A 16,803-nucleotide genomic window follows, 5' to 3' on the forward strand; every position below is an offset into this window, starting at 1 on the left:
CTTGCGTTGTGGGGACCAAAAATCAGGTCCCCATAAGGGTAACCCATTTAATTGGATAGTGGAACTGTTCTGAAGGTTCTGGGCGGAGTTTTAGCATTGGCCCATAACACATGATTATCAGGTAGTATGCGTGTGTGTAGCGGGAGCTCTGCTGCGCCCCCAAACATTTTTGGCTGGTAATGCACTCACTTTTCCACACACACATTTTCCAATTATGGTTGGGTACCGCCCACTTCCGGGTCCTCGTTAGGAAGGAGTTCGACAGCAACTTGAAAATACAAGTATTAAATTGATAACGTTACTTCACATGGAGGACAAAGAAGATTATTTACTGTAGATGCCAACTAAGGATCTGAACTTCTACAGAGGATAAAAGTGAAGCTCAAGGTAAGCACATATATTAAACCAATTAAGTTAACTGTTAGGTTAATTAGATTAGGCAGCGGGCTAGCTAGTTAATGTTAGTGCTAATTGTTGAGGCTAACGGTAAGTGTGGCCTGACATTTTCTCTGTTTTTCCAATAAGCGATCACATAATCATACAATTTAATGTTAAGGACTTAATTTTAACTGAAAAGTGTCGTCTAGTCTGACTGATTGCTAATGGAGGGATTCGGTTATTAAGTTTGTTTCTCTGTCTAGTTTGCGTTGGACGGTGGCTTATTTTATACTTTAAATTAAAGATATGTTTTATAGGCATATATATATATATATATATATATATATATATATATATATATATATATATATATATATATATATATATATATTATATACGTTAGCACTTATGTTTGACTGATCAGAAATTGTTTTTACATTTAAATGAACTCATAGGCAACATATACAAGCCACAGATCTTGACTAAAGTGCTTCACAGAGAAATGAAGTAACGTTAGGCTAAAATAAAACAAAAACTGACATGGAAAGTAGCTTTAAAAGAATAAATGAATAAACTTAGTTTTAATTATGACTGTAGTTAAAATAAACTGGGGTTTGTATGGTGAGCTCGTTCAAAAGAGTAACTTAGTTAGGTTAAGGACCAAATGAATAGTTAAATAATTGCCAAGGCTACCTGGGATTTTACAGATGTTGGTTTTGTGAGAGATTAGAGCCTGAGTGAAAATGGTGAGTTTATGCCCGCAAGGCTAGCATTGTGCCAGTCAATAAATCTGATGATATTATATTGTAGAGTTCAGATTTCTTGTCTTACATTGATACATACAATATCATTGTAATGCAGTAACATTACAATAACATTCTTATCTAGGCTACTTATTGAACATGCTAGTTGAATTCTGCATGTGTCCCCATTTTCAGTGTAATTTTTTTCACACTATTTTTTTCCTCTCAGTTTGAAATGCCACCACGAATCAGCCCCCTTAAGGATGCCATGCATCATGTTGTTTCAAAGACTGACAAAACATTCAAATTAGATGTGAAGTATATCAATGCAGTGAAAGGTAAGGTGGTGTGATTTTATCATTCAATATTTACCAAGATATGCATGTCCTAACCATAATCTTATGAGCACATTAATCAGACCTGAAATCTGTAAAAATCTGTTAATCAGAAAAAATCTGTATTTTGCAGGACGTGGTCTATTTGCAAAGGGTGACTTTTGCAAAGGTGATTTTGTTGTTGAGTACAGGGGAGATATGATAAATGATGCAGAACTGCAGAGAAGAAGAAAACGTTACCACGCATCCTGTGCTGCATTTATGTTTGATTTCAAGTGGCGAGGGAAAACATGGTGGTAAGAAGTCAAGTTGTACCAAAGCTATATTCCTTATGCAAAAAGATAGTAAAAATAAACTGATTTGTGGTGGTATATTGTAGTACTTGTAATCATCCTTTTCTCATGGTTTCATATTTAAGTATTGATGCGTCAAGAGAAGATGGATCGTATGGGCGGATCGTTAATGATTGTCACAAACATCCAAATTGTAAGATGAAGAAAATTGACGTCAATGGAAAGCCTCACCTTTGTCTGTTTGCCCTGGATGACATTAAAGAAGGAGAAGAAATTGCCTATGATTATGGAGGAGAAAACTACCCATGGAGAACACAAGTATGTTGCAAAGCACACTGTGGACAAAATAGCTCATATTTTGGCAACATGTGGCAAACAAGTTGGTTGAATGGATTATAATTTGATCTATTAGAAATCTATGAATCTAATTGATGTCTATTCCAATAAATTATATCCATATCCAATGTGGCATACAATGACCATGTTGCAACTAATGGGTGAAATATAATCACAAAAAAAACCCAATAATTAACTATGTAAAATGAATGTTTCACATTCTCAAACCATGTGGTATCTGCTTCAGATTTCTCTCTTGTGTTTCCATGATCTAACATCTTGTCATTTTGAATGTTGTCTCTTACAGATGACCAGCGCTCCTGTTAATACCAGCACAGCGAGTAACTCTGATCCTTCTCTCCAGTCAGAGACTCAGATGGATGATGAATCTGCTCAAATCAACTCTCCTCAACAGGTACGTTCACATTCATCACTAAAGATTTAGGTTTTTGTCATGGTGTAGTGATTTGTAAGCATATTTTGATGCGTATCTGCTGTAAATTAGTACATTAAACCGTTTTAGGACATGTGTCCAGTAGATTAGTGGCAGTGGAGTATTTAGGGCCAGTTTTATCCTTCAAGAGGATTTTTTTCTGCGTTAATTGTTGCATTAAAATGGACACTCACGACGTCCCCACAACACACTTTCAGTCAGTGTTTGAGCTCAAACCTGTGTTTTGAATTTGATGAAACTGGTCCCCATAAGGAACTATAACGTTGTGTGTGAAAGGTCCCCATGAAGCCGTTTTTAATCCAGATGTGTGTGAGCGCACACAGAGTTGGACTGGACAGGAATGCATGTTTTAGATGTAGTTGATTTGTCTCTCATTCTCAAACCATGTGGTATCTGCTTCAGATTTCTCTCTTGTGTTTCCATGATCTAACATCTTGTCATTTTGAATGTTGTCTCTTACAGATGACCAGCGCTCCTGTTAATACCAGCACAGCGAGTAACTCTGATCCTTCTCTCCAGTCAGAGACTCAGATGGATGATGAATCTGCTCAAATCAACTCTCCTCAACAGGTACGTTCACATTCATCACTAAAGATTTAGGTTTTTGTCATGGTGTAGTGATTTGTAAGCATATTTTGATGCGAATCTGCTGTAAATTAGTACATTAAACCGTTTTAGGACATGTGTCCAGTAGATTAGTGGCAGTGGAGTATTTAGGGCCAGTTTTATCCTTCAAGAGGATTTTTTTCTGCGTTAATTGTTGCAATAAAATGGACACTCACGACGTCCCCACAACACACTTTCAGTCAGTGTTTGAGCTCAAACCTGTGTTTTGAATTTGATGAAACTGGTCCCCATAAGGAACTATAACGTTGTGTGTGAAAGGTCCCCATGAAGCCGGTTTTAATCCAGATGTGTGTGAGCGCACACAGAGTTGGACTGGACAGGAATGCATGTTTTAGATGTAGTTGATTTGTCTCTCATTCTCAAACCATGTGGTATCTGCTTCAGATTTCTCTCTTGTGTTTCCATGATCTAACATCTTGTCATTTTGAATGTTGTCTCTTACAGATGACCAGCGCTCCTGTTAATACCAGCACAGCGAGTAACTCTGATCCTTCTCTCCAGTCAGAGACTCAGATGGATGATGAATCTGCTCAAATCAACTCTCCTCAACAGGTACGTTCACATTCATCACTAAAGATTTAGGTTTTTGTCATGGTGTAGTGATTTGTAAGCATATTTTGATGCGTATCTGCTGTAAATTAGTACATTAAACCGTTTTAGGACATGTGTCCAGTAGATTAGTGGCAGTGGAGTATTTAGGGCCAGTTTTATCCTTTAAGAGGATTTTTTTCTGCGTTAATTGTTGCAATAAAATGGACACTCACGACGTCCCCACAACACACTTTCAGTCAGTGTTTGAGCTCAAACCTGTGTTTTGAATTTGATGAAACTGGTCCCCATAAGGAACTATAACGTTGTGTGTGAAAGGTCCCCATGAAGCCGGTTTTAATCCAGATGTGTGTGAGCGCACACAGAGTTGGACTGGACAGGAATGCATGTTTTAGATGTAGTTGATTTGTCTCTCATTCTCAAACCATGTGGTATCTGCTTCAGATTTCTCTCTTGTGTTTCCATGATCTAACATCTTGTCATTTTGAATGTTGTCTCTTACAGATGACCAGCGCTCCTGTTAATACCAGCACAGCGAGTAACTCTGATCCTTCTCTCCAGTCAGAGACTCAGATGGATGATGAATCTGCTCAAATCAACTCTCCTCAACAGGTACGTTCACATTCATCACTAAAGATTTAGGTTTTTGTCATGGTGTAGTGATTTGTAAGCATATTTTGATGCGTATCTGCTGTAAATTAGTACATTAAACCGTTTTAGGACATGTGTCCAGTAGATTAGTGGCAGTGGAGTATTTAGGGCCAGTTTTATCCTTCAAGAGGATTTTTTTCTGCGTTAATTGTTGCAATAAAATGGACACTCACGACGTCCCCACAACACACTTTCAGTCAGTGTTTGAGCTCAAACCTGTGTTTTGAATTTGATGAAACTGGTCCCCATAAGGAACTATAACGTTGTGTGTGAAAGGTCCCCATGAAGCCGGTTTTAATCCAGATGTGTGTGAGCGCACACAGAGTTGGACTGGACAGGAATGCATGTTTTAGATGTAGTTGATTTGTCTCTCATTCTCAAACCATGTGGTATCTGCTTCAGATTTCTCTCTTGTGTTTCCATGATCTAACATCTTGTCATTTTGAATGTTGTCTCTTACAGATGACCAGCGCTCCTGTTAATACCAGCACAGCGAGTAACTCTGATCCTTCTCTCCAGTCAGAGACTCAGATGGATGATGAATCTGCTCAAATCAACTCTCCTCAACAGGTACGTTCACATTCATCACTAAAGATTTAGGTTTTTGTCATGGTGTAGTGATTTGTAAGCATATTTTGATGCGTATCTGCTGTAAATTAGTGCATTAAACCGTTTTAGGACATGTGTCCAGTAGATTAGTGGCAGTGGAGTATTTAGGGCCAGTTTTATCCTTCAAGAGGATTTTTTTCTGCGTTAATTGTTGCATTAAAATGGACACTCACGACGTCCCCACAACACACTTTCAGTCAGTGTTTGAGCTCAAACCTGTGTTTTGAATTTGATGAAACTGGTCCCCATAAGGAACTATAACGTTGTGTGTGAAAGGTCCCCATGAAGCTGGTTTTAATCCAGATGTGTGCGAGCAAGGTTTGCTGGACAGTAATTTTATTTTTTTTCTTGCGCTTTTTATTTTTACATTTCAAATACTGTAATAATGTAAAATGTTGTTTATATACTCTTTTCTTTTTACAGATTGTGATACAGCTCCGAAATGAAAATGACATTTTTGTACCAAGACTGAGACGGACTAAAAGTATCATGGTAAGTTCTCAAGTCGCAACAAGAGATTCAATGGCTATGTTTACATGCACACGTTGGAGTTTTTCTCTCTTTTAAATTTTAAAATCCTCGATAATTTAAAAGCGAAAGTTAAATGTGCACGACTGCACGGGCATTCATAATTTGAGTTCATTCCTATGGAAGCTCGCTCTGCTCACTCTTTACATATGATTAAGGTGTTTGGATATGAAGGCAATATCAATTAATTTATGTAATTAATATATTCTTATGTGATAAATCATTTTGACTACAAAATATCAGAGAATCAAAAATTTGCATCCCCTTTACATTAAACCCAAAACCCATCAGATGTCCTTATTTTTGTCAGATCAACTGCCCAAAACGTTTTATTACACTTAAGAACTTTAGTATAACAAACAGTAAGAAGCAGCAAATCATCACATGTAACTTGTAAATTTAAAACAAAACAATACTTGAACAGTACATTGATTATCACAATAGTTGCCAATTTATGTCTGTTAATGATCAATTAATTAAATGCAGCAGTTCTACCTATTTCTAATTAACTTTTTAATATATATATTTTTTCATTTAAGATGAAAGACATGGATCTTCAAGATTCTGGTGAGCTCTTTGATTCTACACCAGAGAGTTCAGATAATTATGTCCCAGATACCACTTCCAACAGTGACAGTGACAGTGATGTTAGCCTTACACTGAACCCAACAAAGCATCAGCTTCTTGATGAACTGGATATGAATGAATCTGCCTCTGTAAGCTCCCCTGACTGTGACACAACAACGTCAGACAAAATGCACAGCCTTACATCTAAAACATCTGAAACAGTAGAAGAGCCCAGTTCAGACTGCGTATTTGTTAATGCATACCAAAAAAGAGATGGCGGTAGAGTGTATAACAAGAGACATTACTGCTTGTATTGCTCCAAACCTTACGCTAAGATGGCAAGGCATCTAGAAAGTTCACATGCAAATACATCTGATGTGGCTAGAGCTCTAAGCTTTCCAAAAGGTTCAAAAGAGAGAAAAAAACAGCTGGATTATATTCGCAACAAAGGGAACTATGCCCACAATGCTGCTGTTATGGAATCAGGAAAGGGGGAACTGGTGCCATTTAAACGACCACCTAAAAAAGCGCAGGGAGAGGATTTTATGCATTGTGCGTACTGTCAAGGACTTTTTACAAGAAAGGTCCTGTGGCGTCATATGCGTTCTTGTAGACTTAAACCTCAGTCAGTCCCCCCCAAACCAGGAAAAAACCGTGTTCAGTCCATGTGTACATACACAGGTCCTGTGCCTTCAAACATGACCAAACAACTGTGGGGAGTAATCAGTGCCATGACTCCTGACCCAATCACAGATATAATAAAAAATGACAGAGTAATTACTGAAATTGGGCAGCACTTGTTGAACAAAGGAGGGCTATCAGCCAAAAATAAACAGTATGTGCGGGAGAAGATGCGAGAATTGGGAAGGTTGATTCACAAGGCGAGGAGAGTCACCTCGTTAAAAACGATGGAAGATTGTGTAAATCCAAAGAAGTACATGGAGACTGTCAAAGCTGTGAAGTATACGTGTGGGTATGACAGTGAAACGGACAAGTTCATGATTCCATCGCTTGCAAACAAGCTTGGGAATTCCCTGGTTAAAGTGAGCAAACTCTTAAAAGCTCAGGGATTAATCTCAAATGACAAACAGCTTGTAAAGAACGCCAGTGAGTTTCTAGAAGTCCATGAGAGCAAGTGGAACGAGATGATCTCGGCTACAGCATTGAGGAACATCAGTGAAGCAAAGTGGAATGTGCCCACTATCATGCCCTTTACCGAAGACGTCCAGAAAATGCATACTTATCTCAGTGAAGTGCAAGACAAGTGGTTCAAAACACTCTCTGAAAGTCCCTCTACTAAAGCCTGGATGGATCTGGCAAAGGTGTGTCTAGCCCAGATGATTCTCTTTAACCGCCGCAGGGAAGGAGAGGTTTCGAGCATGCCTTTGTCTGCATTTCTATCAAGAGACACTTCTGATCCACATGAAGATGTGGACTGGGCACTCTCTGAAGTGGAAAAAAAACTCTGCAGACACTTCACAAGGGTTATCACAAGGGGAAAGCGTGGTCGACCAGTTCCAATTCTTCTGACTCCAAAAATGCTATCTGCCTTAGAAATCCTTGTTAAGCAGAGAGAGGCTTGTGGGGTTCTGAAAGACAATCCCTATATGTTTGCAAGACCAGAAGCCATGACACATTTTCGAGGGTCAGACTGCCTCCGTGGCTTTGCTAAGGTGTGTGGCGCAAAGTGTCCCAAGTCACTGACATCTACAAGACTGCGAAAGCATGCCGCAACACTTTCAACCGTGCTGAATATGACTGACACAGAGATGGACCAGCTGGCAAACTTTCTTGGACACGACATAAGAATCCATCGTGAGTTCTATCGTCTCCCTGAGAAGACCCTGCAACTTGCCAAGATCAGCAAAGTTCTAATGGCTCTTGAGCAAGGAAGATTAGCTGAGTTCCATGGCAAGAACTTGGATGAAATTGGGATAGCTCCTGATGGTGTGGTATTTTATTTGACTTTTGTTTGATTTTTCTGTTTACCATCTATTCATATACCATGTGGTTTACCATTGCTAAGCTGTACTTTGAACTTCCACAGAAAAAGTTATTGACTGTGATGAGGAAGACGGGAGCATACAAGAGGGACACTGTTCATCTACTGTTGACGGTTTGTATTACTTTCAAAATACACTACTAGATTTTGCAGTTATTCATAGTTTTCAGTCACTTAACTTGTGAAGAAACATCATAGCCAACATTTAAAAAAGATTCTTCAGTATGCTGAACAAACGTTTTTTACGAAACTGCTCATTGTGTACTGAATCAAATGCCTCCAAGCTATTCTTCAAAATGTCTTACACTAAACATTTATTATGGAGTGAATATTTTTTGTGGAGTTTACTACCATAAAAATAATTTTTCATAAGAGAAAGGTGCAAATTTGTCGTAAAATGCTAGCTGATCCGCTCTCTTCTCGTGTTGGTTGTGTCATGGCACTAAACGAACCATGTCAGATTGAGTATTTAACCATTTTATTTCATGTCTTAGTTAGCTTGAGCTTATTGTTTGATTAAATGTCTGCTGTAGTGTTGTCACGATACCAAAATTATGACTTCGATACGATACCAGACTAAAATACCTCGATATCGATCGAAAAATATGACAGAACTTACAATTCATTGTTTTATAAAGTTTAAGATTTAAAATGTGTTCCTTCAATGCTTTTTTTACCATTACCTTCCCTTTATTAAATATAATAATAATAATAATAATAATTAGCAAGTGCCCGTGTGTACGTCCTTACAAAGATGTTTGCAACATTGGCATTATTATCAATCATGTTAAAGGGATACTCCACTTTTTTTTGGAAATAGGCTCATTTTACAACTCCCCCAGAGTTAAACTGTTGAGTTTTACCGTTTTTGAATCCATTCAGCCGATCTCCGGTTCTGGCGGTACCACTTTTAGCATAGCTTAGCATACATCATTGAAGTGGACAAGACCATTAGCATTTCTAAAAAAAAAAATGACCAAAGAGTTTCGATATTTTTCCTATTTAAAACTTGACTCTTCTGTAGTTACATCGTGGACTAAGACCGACGGAAAATGTAAAGTTGTGATTTTCTAGGCTGATATGGCTAGGAACTATACTCTCATTCCTGCGTAATAATCAAGAAACGTCACTGCCGTACCACGAGAGCAGCAGGCGTAATGATATAACGCAGTGCCTGAAAATAGTTCCGTTGTGTTGACGGAAGGTAGCCTATTTTCAGGCGCTGTGTCATATCATTACGCCTGCTGCACTCATGGTACGGCAGTAAAGTTTCTTGATTATTACGCAGGAATGAGAGTATAGTTCCAAGCCATATCAGCCTAGAAAATATCGAAACTCTTTGGGTCATTTTTTTTTTTAGAAATGCTAATGGTCTTGTCCACTCCAATGATGTATGCTAAGCTATGCTAAAAGTGGTACCGCCAGAACCGGAGATCGGCTGAATGGATTCAAAAACGGTAAAACTGAACAGTTTAACTCTGGGGGAGTTGTAAAATGAGCCTATTTCCAAAAAAAGTGGAGTATCCCTTTAACATTTGCTAACCTTTCACAATTCTGAACAGGTTGGGATGACCAAAATATTTCATGAAATGAGTTATTTAATATATTTTAAATGTAATTTTATAATGACAATACAGATATTTAATTCTATTTTTGTTATTTAAAATAAGCAAAAAAGCAAATTACAAACAATAGAGACAAATAAAATAAACAGTGCTTCATTTCTTTTTTGAATGCTACTGTTAAATAAACCTAGTACTGTAGCTGAAAAAAATAAAGTCTTCACTCTATAAATTAACTATAGACTGATTCTTAATAAATAGATACATTTATTCAGTCAAGCATTGGGTGATTCTCTATTTTCTGTTGTTTCATCAACATTAATTACACAGAATATTAGGCTGCTGGTCCGGCCCTTTAAGACCTGCACGTAGGCTACCCAATGGAACACATATGATTTATTTTTACAAATGGTTTACATTCACTAAAGACATACCCGACTGTGTTTACGTGAATACTCATCAGGATGTACATTTTTACCTAGAATTTTGATTATTCAATCCAAATAATCCACGAAAGAGAACTGAAGTGGCGATCGCATGCTGTGTGAAAGGCGTGTGTGCGCTCTTCAGGTCTGAGCTCGGCAGCGCGAGCATGTCCCGCGCTTTTTCTCATCATGCATGTTTCACTGTGCGTATATACACTCACCGGCCACTTTATTAGGTACCCCATGCTAGTAACGGGTTGGACCCCCTTTTGCCTTCAGAACTGCCTCAATTCTTCGTGGCATAGATTCAACAAGGTGCTGGAAGCATTCCTCAGGGAGTTTGGTCCATATTGACATGATGGCATCACACAGTTGCCGCAGATTTGTCGGCTGCACATCCATGATGCGAATCTCCCGTTCCACCACATCCCAAAGATGCTCTATTGGGTTGAGATCTGGTGACTGTGGAGGCCATTTTAGTACAGTGAACTCATTGTCATGTTCAAGAAACCAATTTGAAATGATTAGAGCTTTGTGACATGGTGGAAGTAGCCATCAGAGGATGGGTACATGGTGGCCATAAAGGGATGGACATGGTCAGAAACAATGCTCAGGTAGGCCGTGGCATTTAAACGATGCCCAATTGGCACTAAGGGGCCTAAAGTGTGCCAGGAAAACATCCCCCACACCATTACACCACCACCACCAGCCTGCACAGTGGTAACAAGGCATGATGGTTCCATGTTCTCATTCTGTTTACGCCAAATTCTGACTCTAACATCTGAATGTCTCAACAGAAATCGAGACTCATCAGACCAGGCAACATTTTTCCAGTCTTCAACTGTTCAATTTTGGTGACCTCTTGCAAATTGTAGCCTCTTTTTCCTATTTGTAGTGGAGATGAGTGGTACCCGGTGGAGTATTCTGCTGTTGTAGCCCATCCGCCTCAAGGTTGTGCGTGTTGTGGCTTCACAAATGCTTTGCTGCATACCTCGGTTGTAACGAGTGGTTATTTCAGTCACTGTTGCCCTTCTATCAGCTCGAACCAGTCTGGCCATTCTCCTCTGACCTCCGGCATCAACAAGGCATTTCCGCCCACAGAACTGCCGCTCACTGGATGTTTTTTCTTTTTCGGACCATTCTCTGTAAACCCTAGAGATGGTTGTGCGTGAAAATCCCAGTAGATTAGCAGTTTCTGAAATACTCAGACCAGCCCTTCTGGCACCATCAATCATGCCACGTTCAAAGTCACTCAAATCACCTTTCTTCCCCATACTGATGCTCGGTTTGAACTGCAGGAGATTGTCTTGACCATGTCTACATGCCTAAATGCACTGAGTTGCCGCCATGTGATTGGCTGCTTAGAAATTAAGTGTTAACGAGCAGTTGGACAGGTGTACCTAATAAAGTGGCCGGTGAGTGTATTTTACTGTTCTGCTTTCGTTGTTTAGTGAATGTAAACAGTGGAAGCAGAGCTCTGCACACACGTCCTGACTCCGACTGTCACACATCGACGCAAAATAAAGAAATACTGCTCTTATTGTTTAGAGTGATGTCACTCTTAAAGTACCGGTACTAATAAAATTTCATATCGTTCCGATTTTAATAGCTGGGTATCGCGATACCTTTCTAGTATCGGTATATCGTGCAACACTAGTCTGCTGTAAAGATGCAGTTCAATTATACTTGCAATAATGAAGAATTGCACAGGTTTAGGGTTTATTGTACTTTAATGATTTTAAATAATTAGTGCATAAGTGTAATAACACAGTGTATTGTCGAAGCAGAGACCAGGAGACATTGGGACATCTTTCAAGCAGGATTCTTTGAGAACTCGCTGTGCATCGCTGTAGTCATCCCAGTCTAGTCTAATTAAGCCAGTGTACCTTGTAGTCTATATGCCTTTTCAAGGGGGAGGGATTTACATAGAGGTGGAGACACTCTAAAACAAAGCATGTAAATGAAGTACGGAAGTCTGCTCGTTAACGGAAATTCCCCAGCCCTGATCTCATCAGCATAGCAGTGTGATTCAGATGCATAGGTGATAATCCACTCAGCCTGACTATTTAACGACTGGAACGGGCTCCTAGAGCCATTTAAAGACAAAGGCTCAATCCTAATTCACCCCTTGCCCCTACCCCTTGTTTTCGAGTGTACCCCTTGGCCCTTAAAACAGAGTTACAAGGGCCATGGGGTTGAAATATTCCCCTGCGAAATGGAACAACCCTTCATGAACCCAATACATCATCAGTCGTCGGCGATGGCTCTGACGTTACAGAGTTTTTACAGGATTTCTACATGACAACGACTGACAATCAGCGCAGCTGCTCTTAACTTTGAGGAAACATGATGATATAACATTCATTATAACATTATAACATTCCTTCCTCAATGTATGTCTTTTCTGTTTCGGAAAGGTAATTTATTATACAATTTCTTAATTCAAATCACTCTATTATTATTATTATAAGAGTAATTAAATTGCATGGTGGTGTCATCTGGGGCTAAATTTAAATGTTTAACCGTTTGCGAACCCATCTCGCGGTGATTCGCGATGCATTCTGTGAACCATCTCGTAGCCCTCCGTTTGGAGTGTGCCTCTAAGAAATCTCCGTTTCAAGGGCTATGTAGCCCTACCCCTTAGCCCTACCCCTCGATCTCAACAAGAATCGGGACACCCTACCCCTAGACGTGAACGTGCAAAACGGAGGGGTTAGGGCCAAGGGGTGTATTGGGATTGAGCCAAAGAGTGAGTCTCAGTAATCGGACTAATTTAACCTACAATAGAGAGAAACAGGACTGGCAGGAATCTCTTGCTGGAAAACTCTGATATAATCATTTATAACTCAAATGCAAAATTCAGTCTACTAAACTTTCTCAGTTTATATACCATTCTATTGGAACCTAAATTAAACATTTAATAAATTTGTAACACAACAATTATCAGCATTCTATAGTACATTTAAAGTGTATATCTTTCTGAAAATGTTGAACTTTGATTATTTTCTATAGAACCATCTTCAGAGGTGGCACTTCCTCCTACCGAGAGGAATGACATGCCGCCACCACCCAAGAGACGCAGACCACCATCAGATGAAGAGATGCCTTCAGGAGCCAGTGCTGTGAGGCCTTCTTCCAAAGGTGAACTCTTTACACATTTCTAAAGCCTTGTTTATACTCGACGCGTCCGCAAGAGCGCGAAGTGCGCGCGGCAAAAATGACGTCATTGCGGTGTGGGCGGTCGTGCGCGTTGGGTGCGCAAGACCCCATTTCGGCTGGCGGTGTGCACAGCACTTTTTGTAACATCGCGCGTGGCGCCGCATCCGAAGATGAACGACTTCGAGCCGAATCTGGCCGAACTGGTATGTCTGTACCACCATGTTTATGATCCTTCTATACACAGAGACATTTGTATTGATGGGCGACCATAAAAGCCTCTCATTTTGTGAATAGGAACACATTTACATTAAGCACCCAGTTTGCACTTGTATAAAGTAACTGCTTACATTTACAAAATAAGCCTACAATAGCAGAAGTAAGCCCTGCTGATGAAATTAAGGTTTAAACACTCTTCAATAAGGCTTCAGTTGTTTACTAGTTTACATTCAGTGAAAGTGCAATAAACCTACTGCATTTATTACTCTTTTTATATGAATCAGAAATTAATAAACTACTAATAAACGGCAAACTACTTCTTCACTGCTGATTCCTGGTGGTTTAGAGGAGAATTACTCCGAGTCGCCCCCTGTCGTTTCACAGAATAGCACAACGGCGAGCGCGTCAAGTATAAACGCCTCGTCCGTTTGGAGAGGTGCGCGCGCAGTCAGCGGAGACTCGCGCTCGTGCGGACGCGTCGAGTATAAACAAGGCTTAAGACTAAATTAGACAATTTAGGAGCACTTTGATACCCAGATGTTAGACCAGATCACTAAATGCTGATTTTGTTTTTTGCTGTTTCCCTTTTTGAGACGTTTCCACCAAAATGTTAGCGATTTGAACACTTTGCAACTAAATTGTTCCTCTATACATGAATTTCAATATCATAATGCTCAGGAACCCATCAGTAGTTGTTTAGAGGGTTACTTGGTTGATTCTAGAATCTACTAGGTGCTTTGTGGCACGAGTAGGAACTGTAGCTGTTCTAATAATTGAAATATCAGGAATAACTATCTGGCGAGCTCCGGAGAGGGCGGCGAGTCTTGGACGGTGAGAGCGGCGAGGAGAAGTTGAAATCAGGTCAAATTTATGGTAATGAGCAATGACGCGGTTCGGCAGCAACCAATCGTAATGTAGAAGTGCTCCGTTTGAGAGGATTCCAGAGAACGCAGTCCTGTAACTTTTTGGTTCCAACCACATTATTTCCCAAGCAAAATAGAGGAGAGATTGATCATTTGAATTTGATAAGAAGGCACGCAACACTATTTATAGGCAAAAATTTTGCGCTAGAACACTTGTTTTTCAGCGGGAATGCAAATTAGAATAGCACTTAACCATGAACACAAAAGCCACACCACACAAATAGCTTTTAATTGGTTTATTTCATTAGCAAATTGATCAATGGAATGTCACTATAATTAAGTTCTTTCCATTGATCAATTTTCTGCAAAAATAACTATTGACATGCTTGTTTGCTTTGCGGCCCCTTTAAATATAGTTTTAAAAAAGACCAAGTATTCATCTACATCAGAGCGTCCACGAATATTTCCATGGCGTCGCTGGCAGAGCGGCGGCGGTGTGAACGTAGGGTATCTCCTGGAGAAGTTTGAGTGGATGGATGCATAAAAATAACTTCCAGCCAAGACATTGATCTTAATATATTTACCTTTTCCCCAATGATCATTTCAGGCCAAGTGACAATGCAAAAATCACTGTTTGATTGACAGTGTAATTCTATTTATAGATAGAGTGCAAATAATTTGTTTTGCAATATAGATGCTGACTAAAGATTTTTCTAGTTGACTAATAGTTTAAAATGAATGACTACTAATCACATTTTTATACTAATAAGCCTTAACTAATAATAATGAGCCTTTAATTGCCTATATAATACAAAGCCTAATCAGCGCTCAAGCGCGCACATAAAGCTCCACAGCGCACTGGCAAACATTGAACCATCATTACTAAACATTGTAATCTCTGCAGCCAAAAACATTACCAATAAATTAAGTCAACGATGCTGACTCATCTCCGCAGTGACGCGCATATATGCACGTTTCATATGGATTACATAATGAGAATAATTATTTTACACTTGAATTGGTTCCTTTAAAAGCAGACATTTCAAGCTTTCTATAGATATATTTATCGTGTGTGAGGTGAGTACACGCTGAGTTTCGGCTCATTTCTGTGACGCTCAAGTTTACTGAGACAGCAGAAAGCACATCCTTATTGTTTTCATTATTTTACAAAAGCAAAACATTTTTTAGTTATTGTGAGTTTACAGAAATAATAGAAAATGAAATTTGACCCTTTACAGTTTGCATTACTCTTATCTATATGAATAAAAGGACAAGAGTATTTTAAGTAAAATGATCGCGCCGGCTCCTCTATGTAAAGCGTCTTTCCACACACGCACAGATATGAGTCTAATAATAACACATTTATCAGGTTAACATTAGAGTGAGCGACTTGTAAGGTTGATACTACTCGCATGTTTCAAGAGATAAGCCATATTTAAGGTCAATGACTGATAGGCAAATGTTTGGATTTCCTGCCGACTGCCGTTATTGATCTGTCCGACACAGCCTGCGTGATTTCCTGCGGGGGTTTTTTTCCCTGCGACTAACCGACTAATAAAATCGTGGTTAACTATTAGAGGGCAGACCTAATAAATACTGATAATAGGATTTAGAACTTTGGATTGGAATTCCAGTACACACACTTTCTCATTTCAATAGTTTTTTCTGTCCACTTTTAGGTAAAAGTACCCAGAAGACACCCTGGCAGCAGACAGAGGTGCAGGCGGTGGAAAGGCACATGCAGCGATTCATCACATCGCTCACTGTACCAGCAAAGAGTGACTGTGAAAAATGTTTGAAAGCTGAACCAGGAGCGCTTAAGAACCGCGATTGGAAGACTGTAAAATTTTACATTTATAATCGTATTACAGCTTACAAAAAGAAATTCCAGTGCAAATAATAATAATGTGAAGATCCAACTCTGTCGTGGCAGGTTTTGTTCAAAGATGTTAAAAGGTTAAAGATGTTTTTGGGTTTACTAACCCTTTAAAACTACAGAAACACGTGTAGGCTATAGAATAACTTTATTTGAAATTGTTTGCCATATGTTTTATGATGACTGTGATGACCACCAGTCGGAAAGCATTGGTCGAACAATAAAGTTATTTTAAAGTTGTAGTTTGTTTAAATTCACATGTATGTGAAAGGAAGCATGTGTGAAAGTTATATATATTATACTTTTAATATCAGGACTTTGTTTTGAGGTATGACTTCATTTGAGTTATTTTGTGAAGTTGAACTCAATAAAAGTTGAATTCAGCCATTGTAATGTAAATTAATGTATTGAAGCTCAATTAGTAGTAGATTTTTTAAATAAGTATCAGGTGAATGAGTAGCAGCTGATGCTGGGAGGGTGACTGAAAAATTACAATTATAGAAAGAATATTTTGAAGTGGAATGGTTTGAATGTTTGACTTGTGGTTATGAAATGGGTTGGAAAATATCCAGAAAAAAATTCACTACTTGCATGCAATCCTTTGTTGCAGTTCTCCATTCACACACAATC

At 39.0% G+C, this 16,803-nt stretch overlaps 1 protein-coding gene across 1 annotated transcript; it reads left to right on the forward strand.

Moving 5' to 3' along the window:
- Positions 1 to 1,341: 1,341 nt before the first annotated feature.
- Positions 1,342 to 16,322, forward strand: LOC130095524 (uncharacterized). The gene is made up of 13 exons (XM_056262279.1): positions 1,342 to 1,459; positions 1,590 to 1,752; positions 1,875 to 2,067; positions 2,393 to 2,500; positions 3,002 to 3,109; positions 3,611 to 3,718; positions 4,220 to 4,327; positions 4,829 to 4,936; positions 5,399 to 5,467; positions 6,043 to 8,017; positions 8,118 to 8,186; positions 13,072 to 13,200; positions 15,977 to 16,322. Exons 1-13 carry the CDS (start codon positions 1,357 to 1,359, stop codon positions 16,195 to 16,197), a joined length of 3,462 nt encoding a protein of 1,153 aa, XP_056118254.1. The 5' UTR covers positions 1,342 to 1,356; the 3' UTR covers positions 16,198 to 16,322.
- Positions 16,323 to 16,803: the final 481 nt, after the last annotated feature.

This window comes from Rhinichthys klamathensis, unplaced genomic scaffold, assembly GCF_029890125.1.
Source record: "Rhinichthys klamathensis goyatoka isolate OS25496 unplaced genomic scaffold, OSU_Roscu_1.1 h1tg000191l_1, whole genome shotgun sequence".
Classification (NCBI taxonomy): domain Eukaryota; kingdom Metazoa; phylum Chordata; class Actinopteri; order Cypriniformes; family Leuciscidae; genus Rhinichthys; species Rhinichthys klamathensis.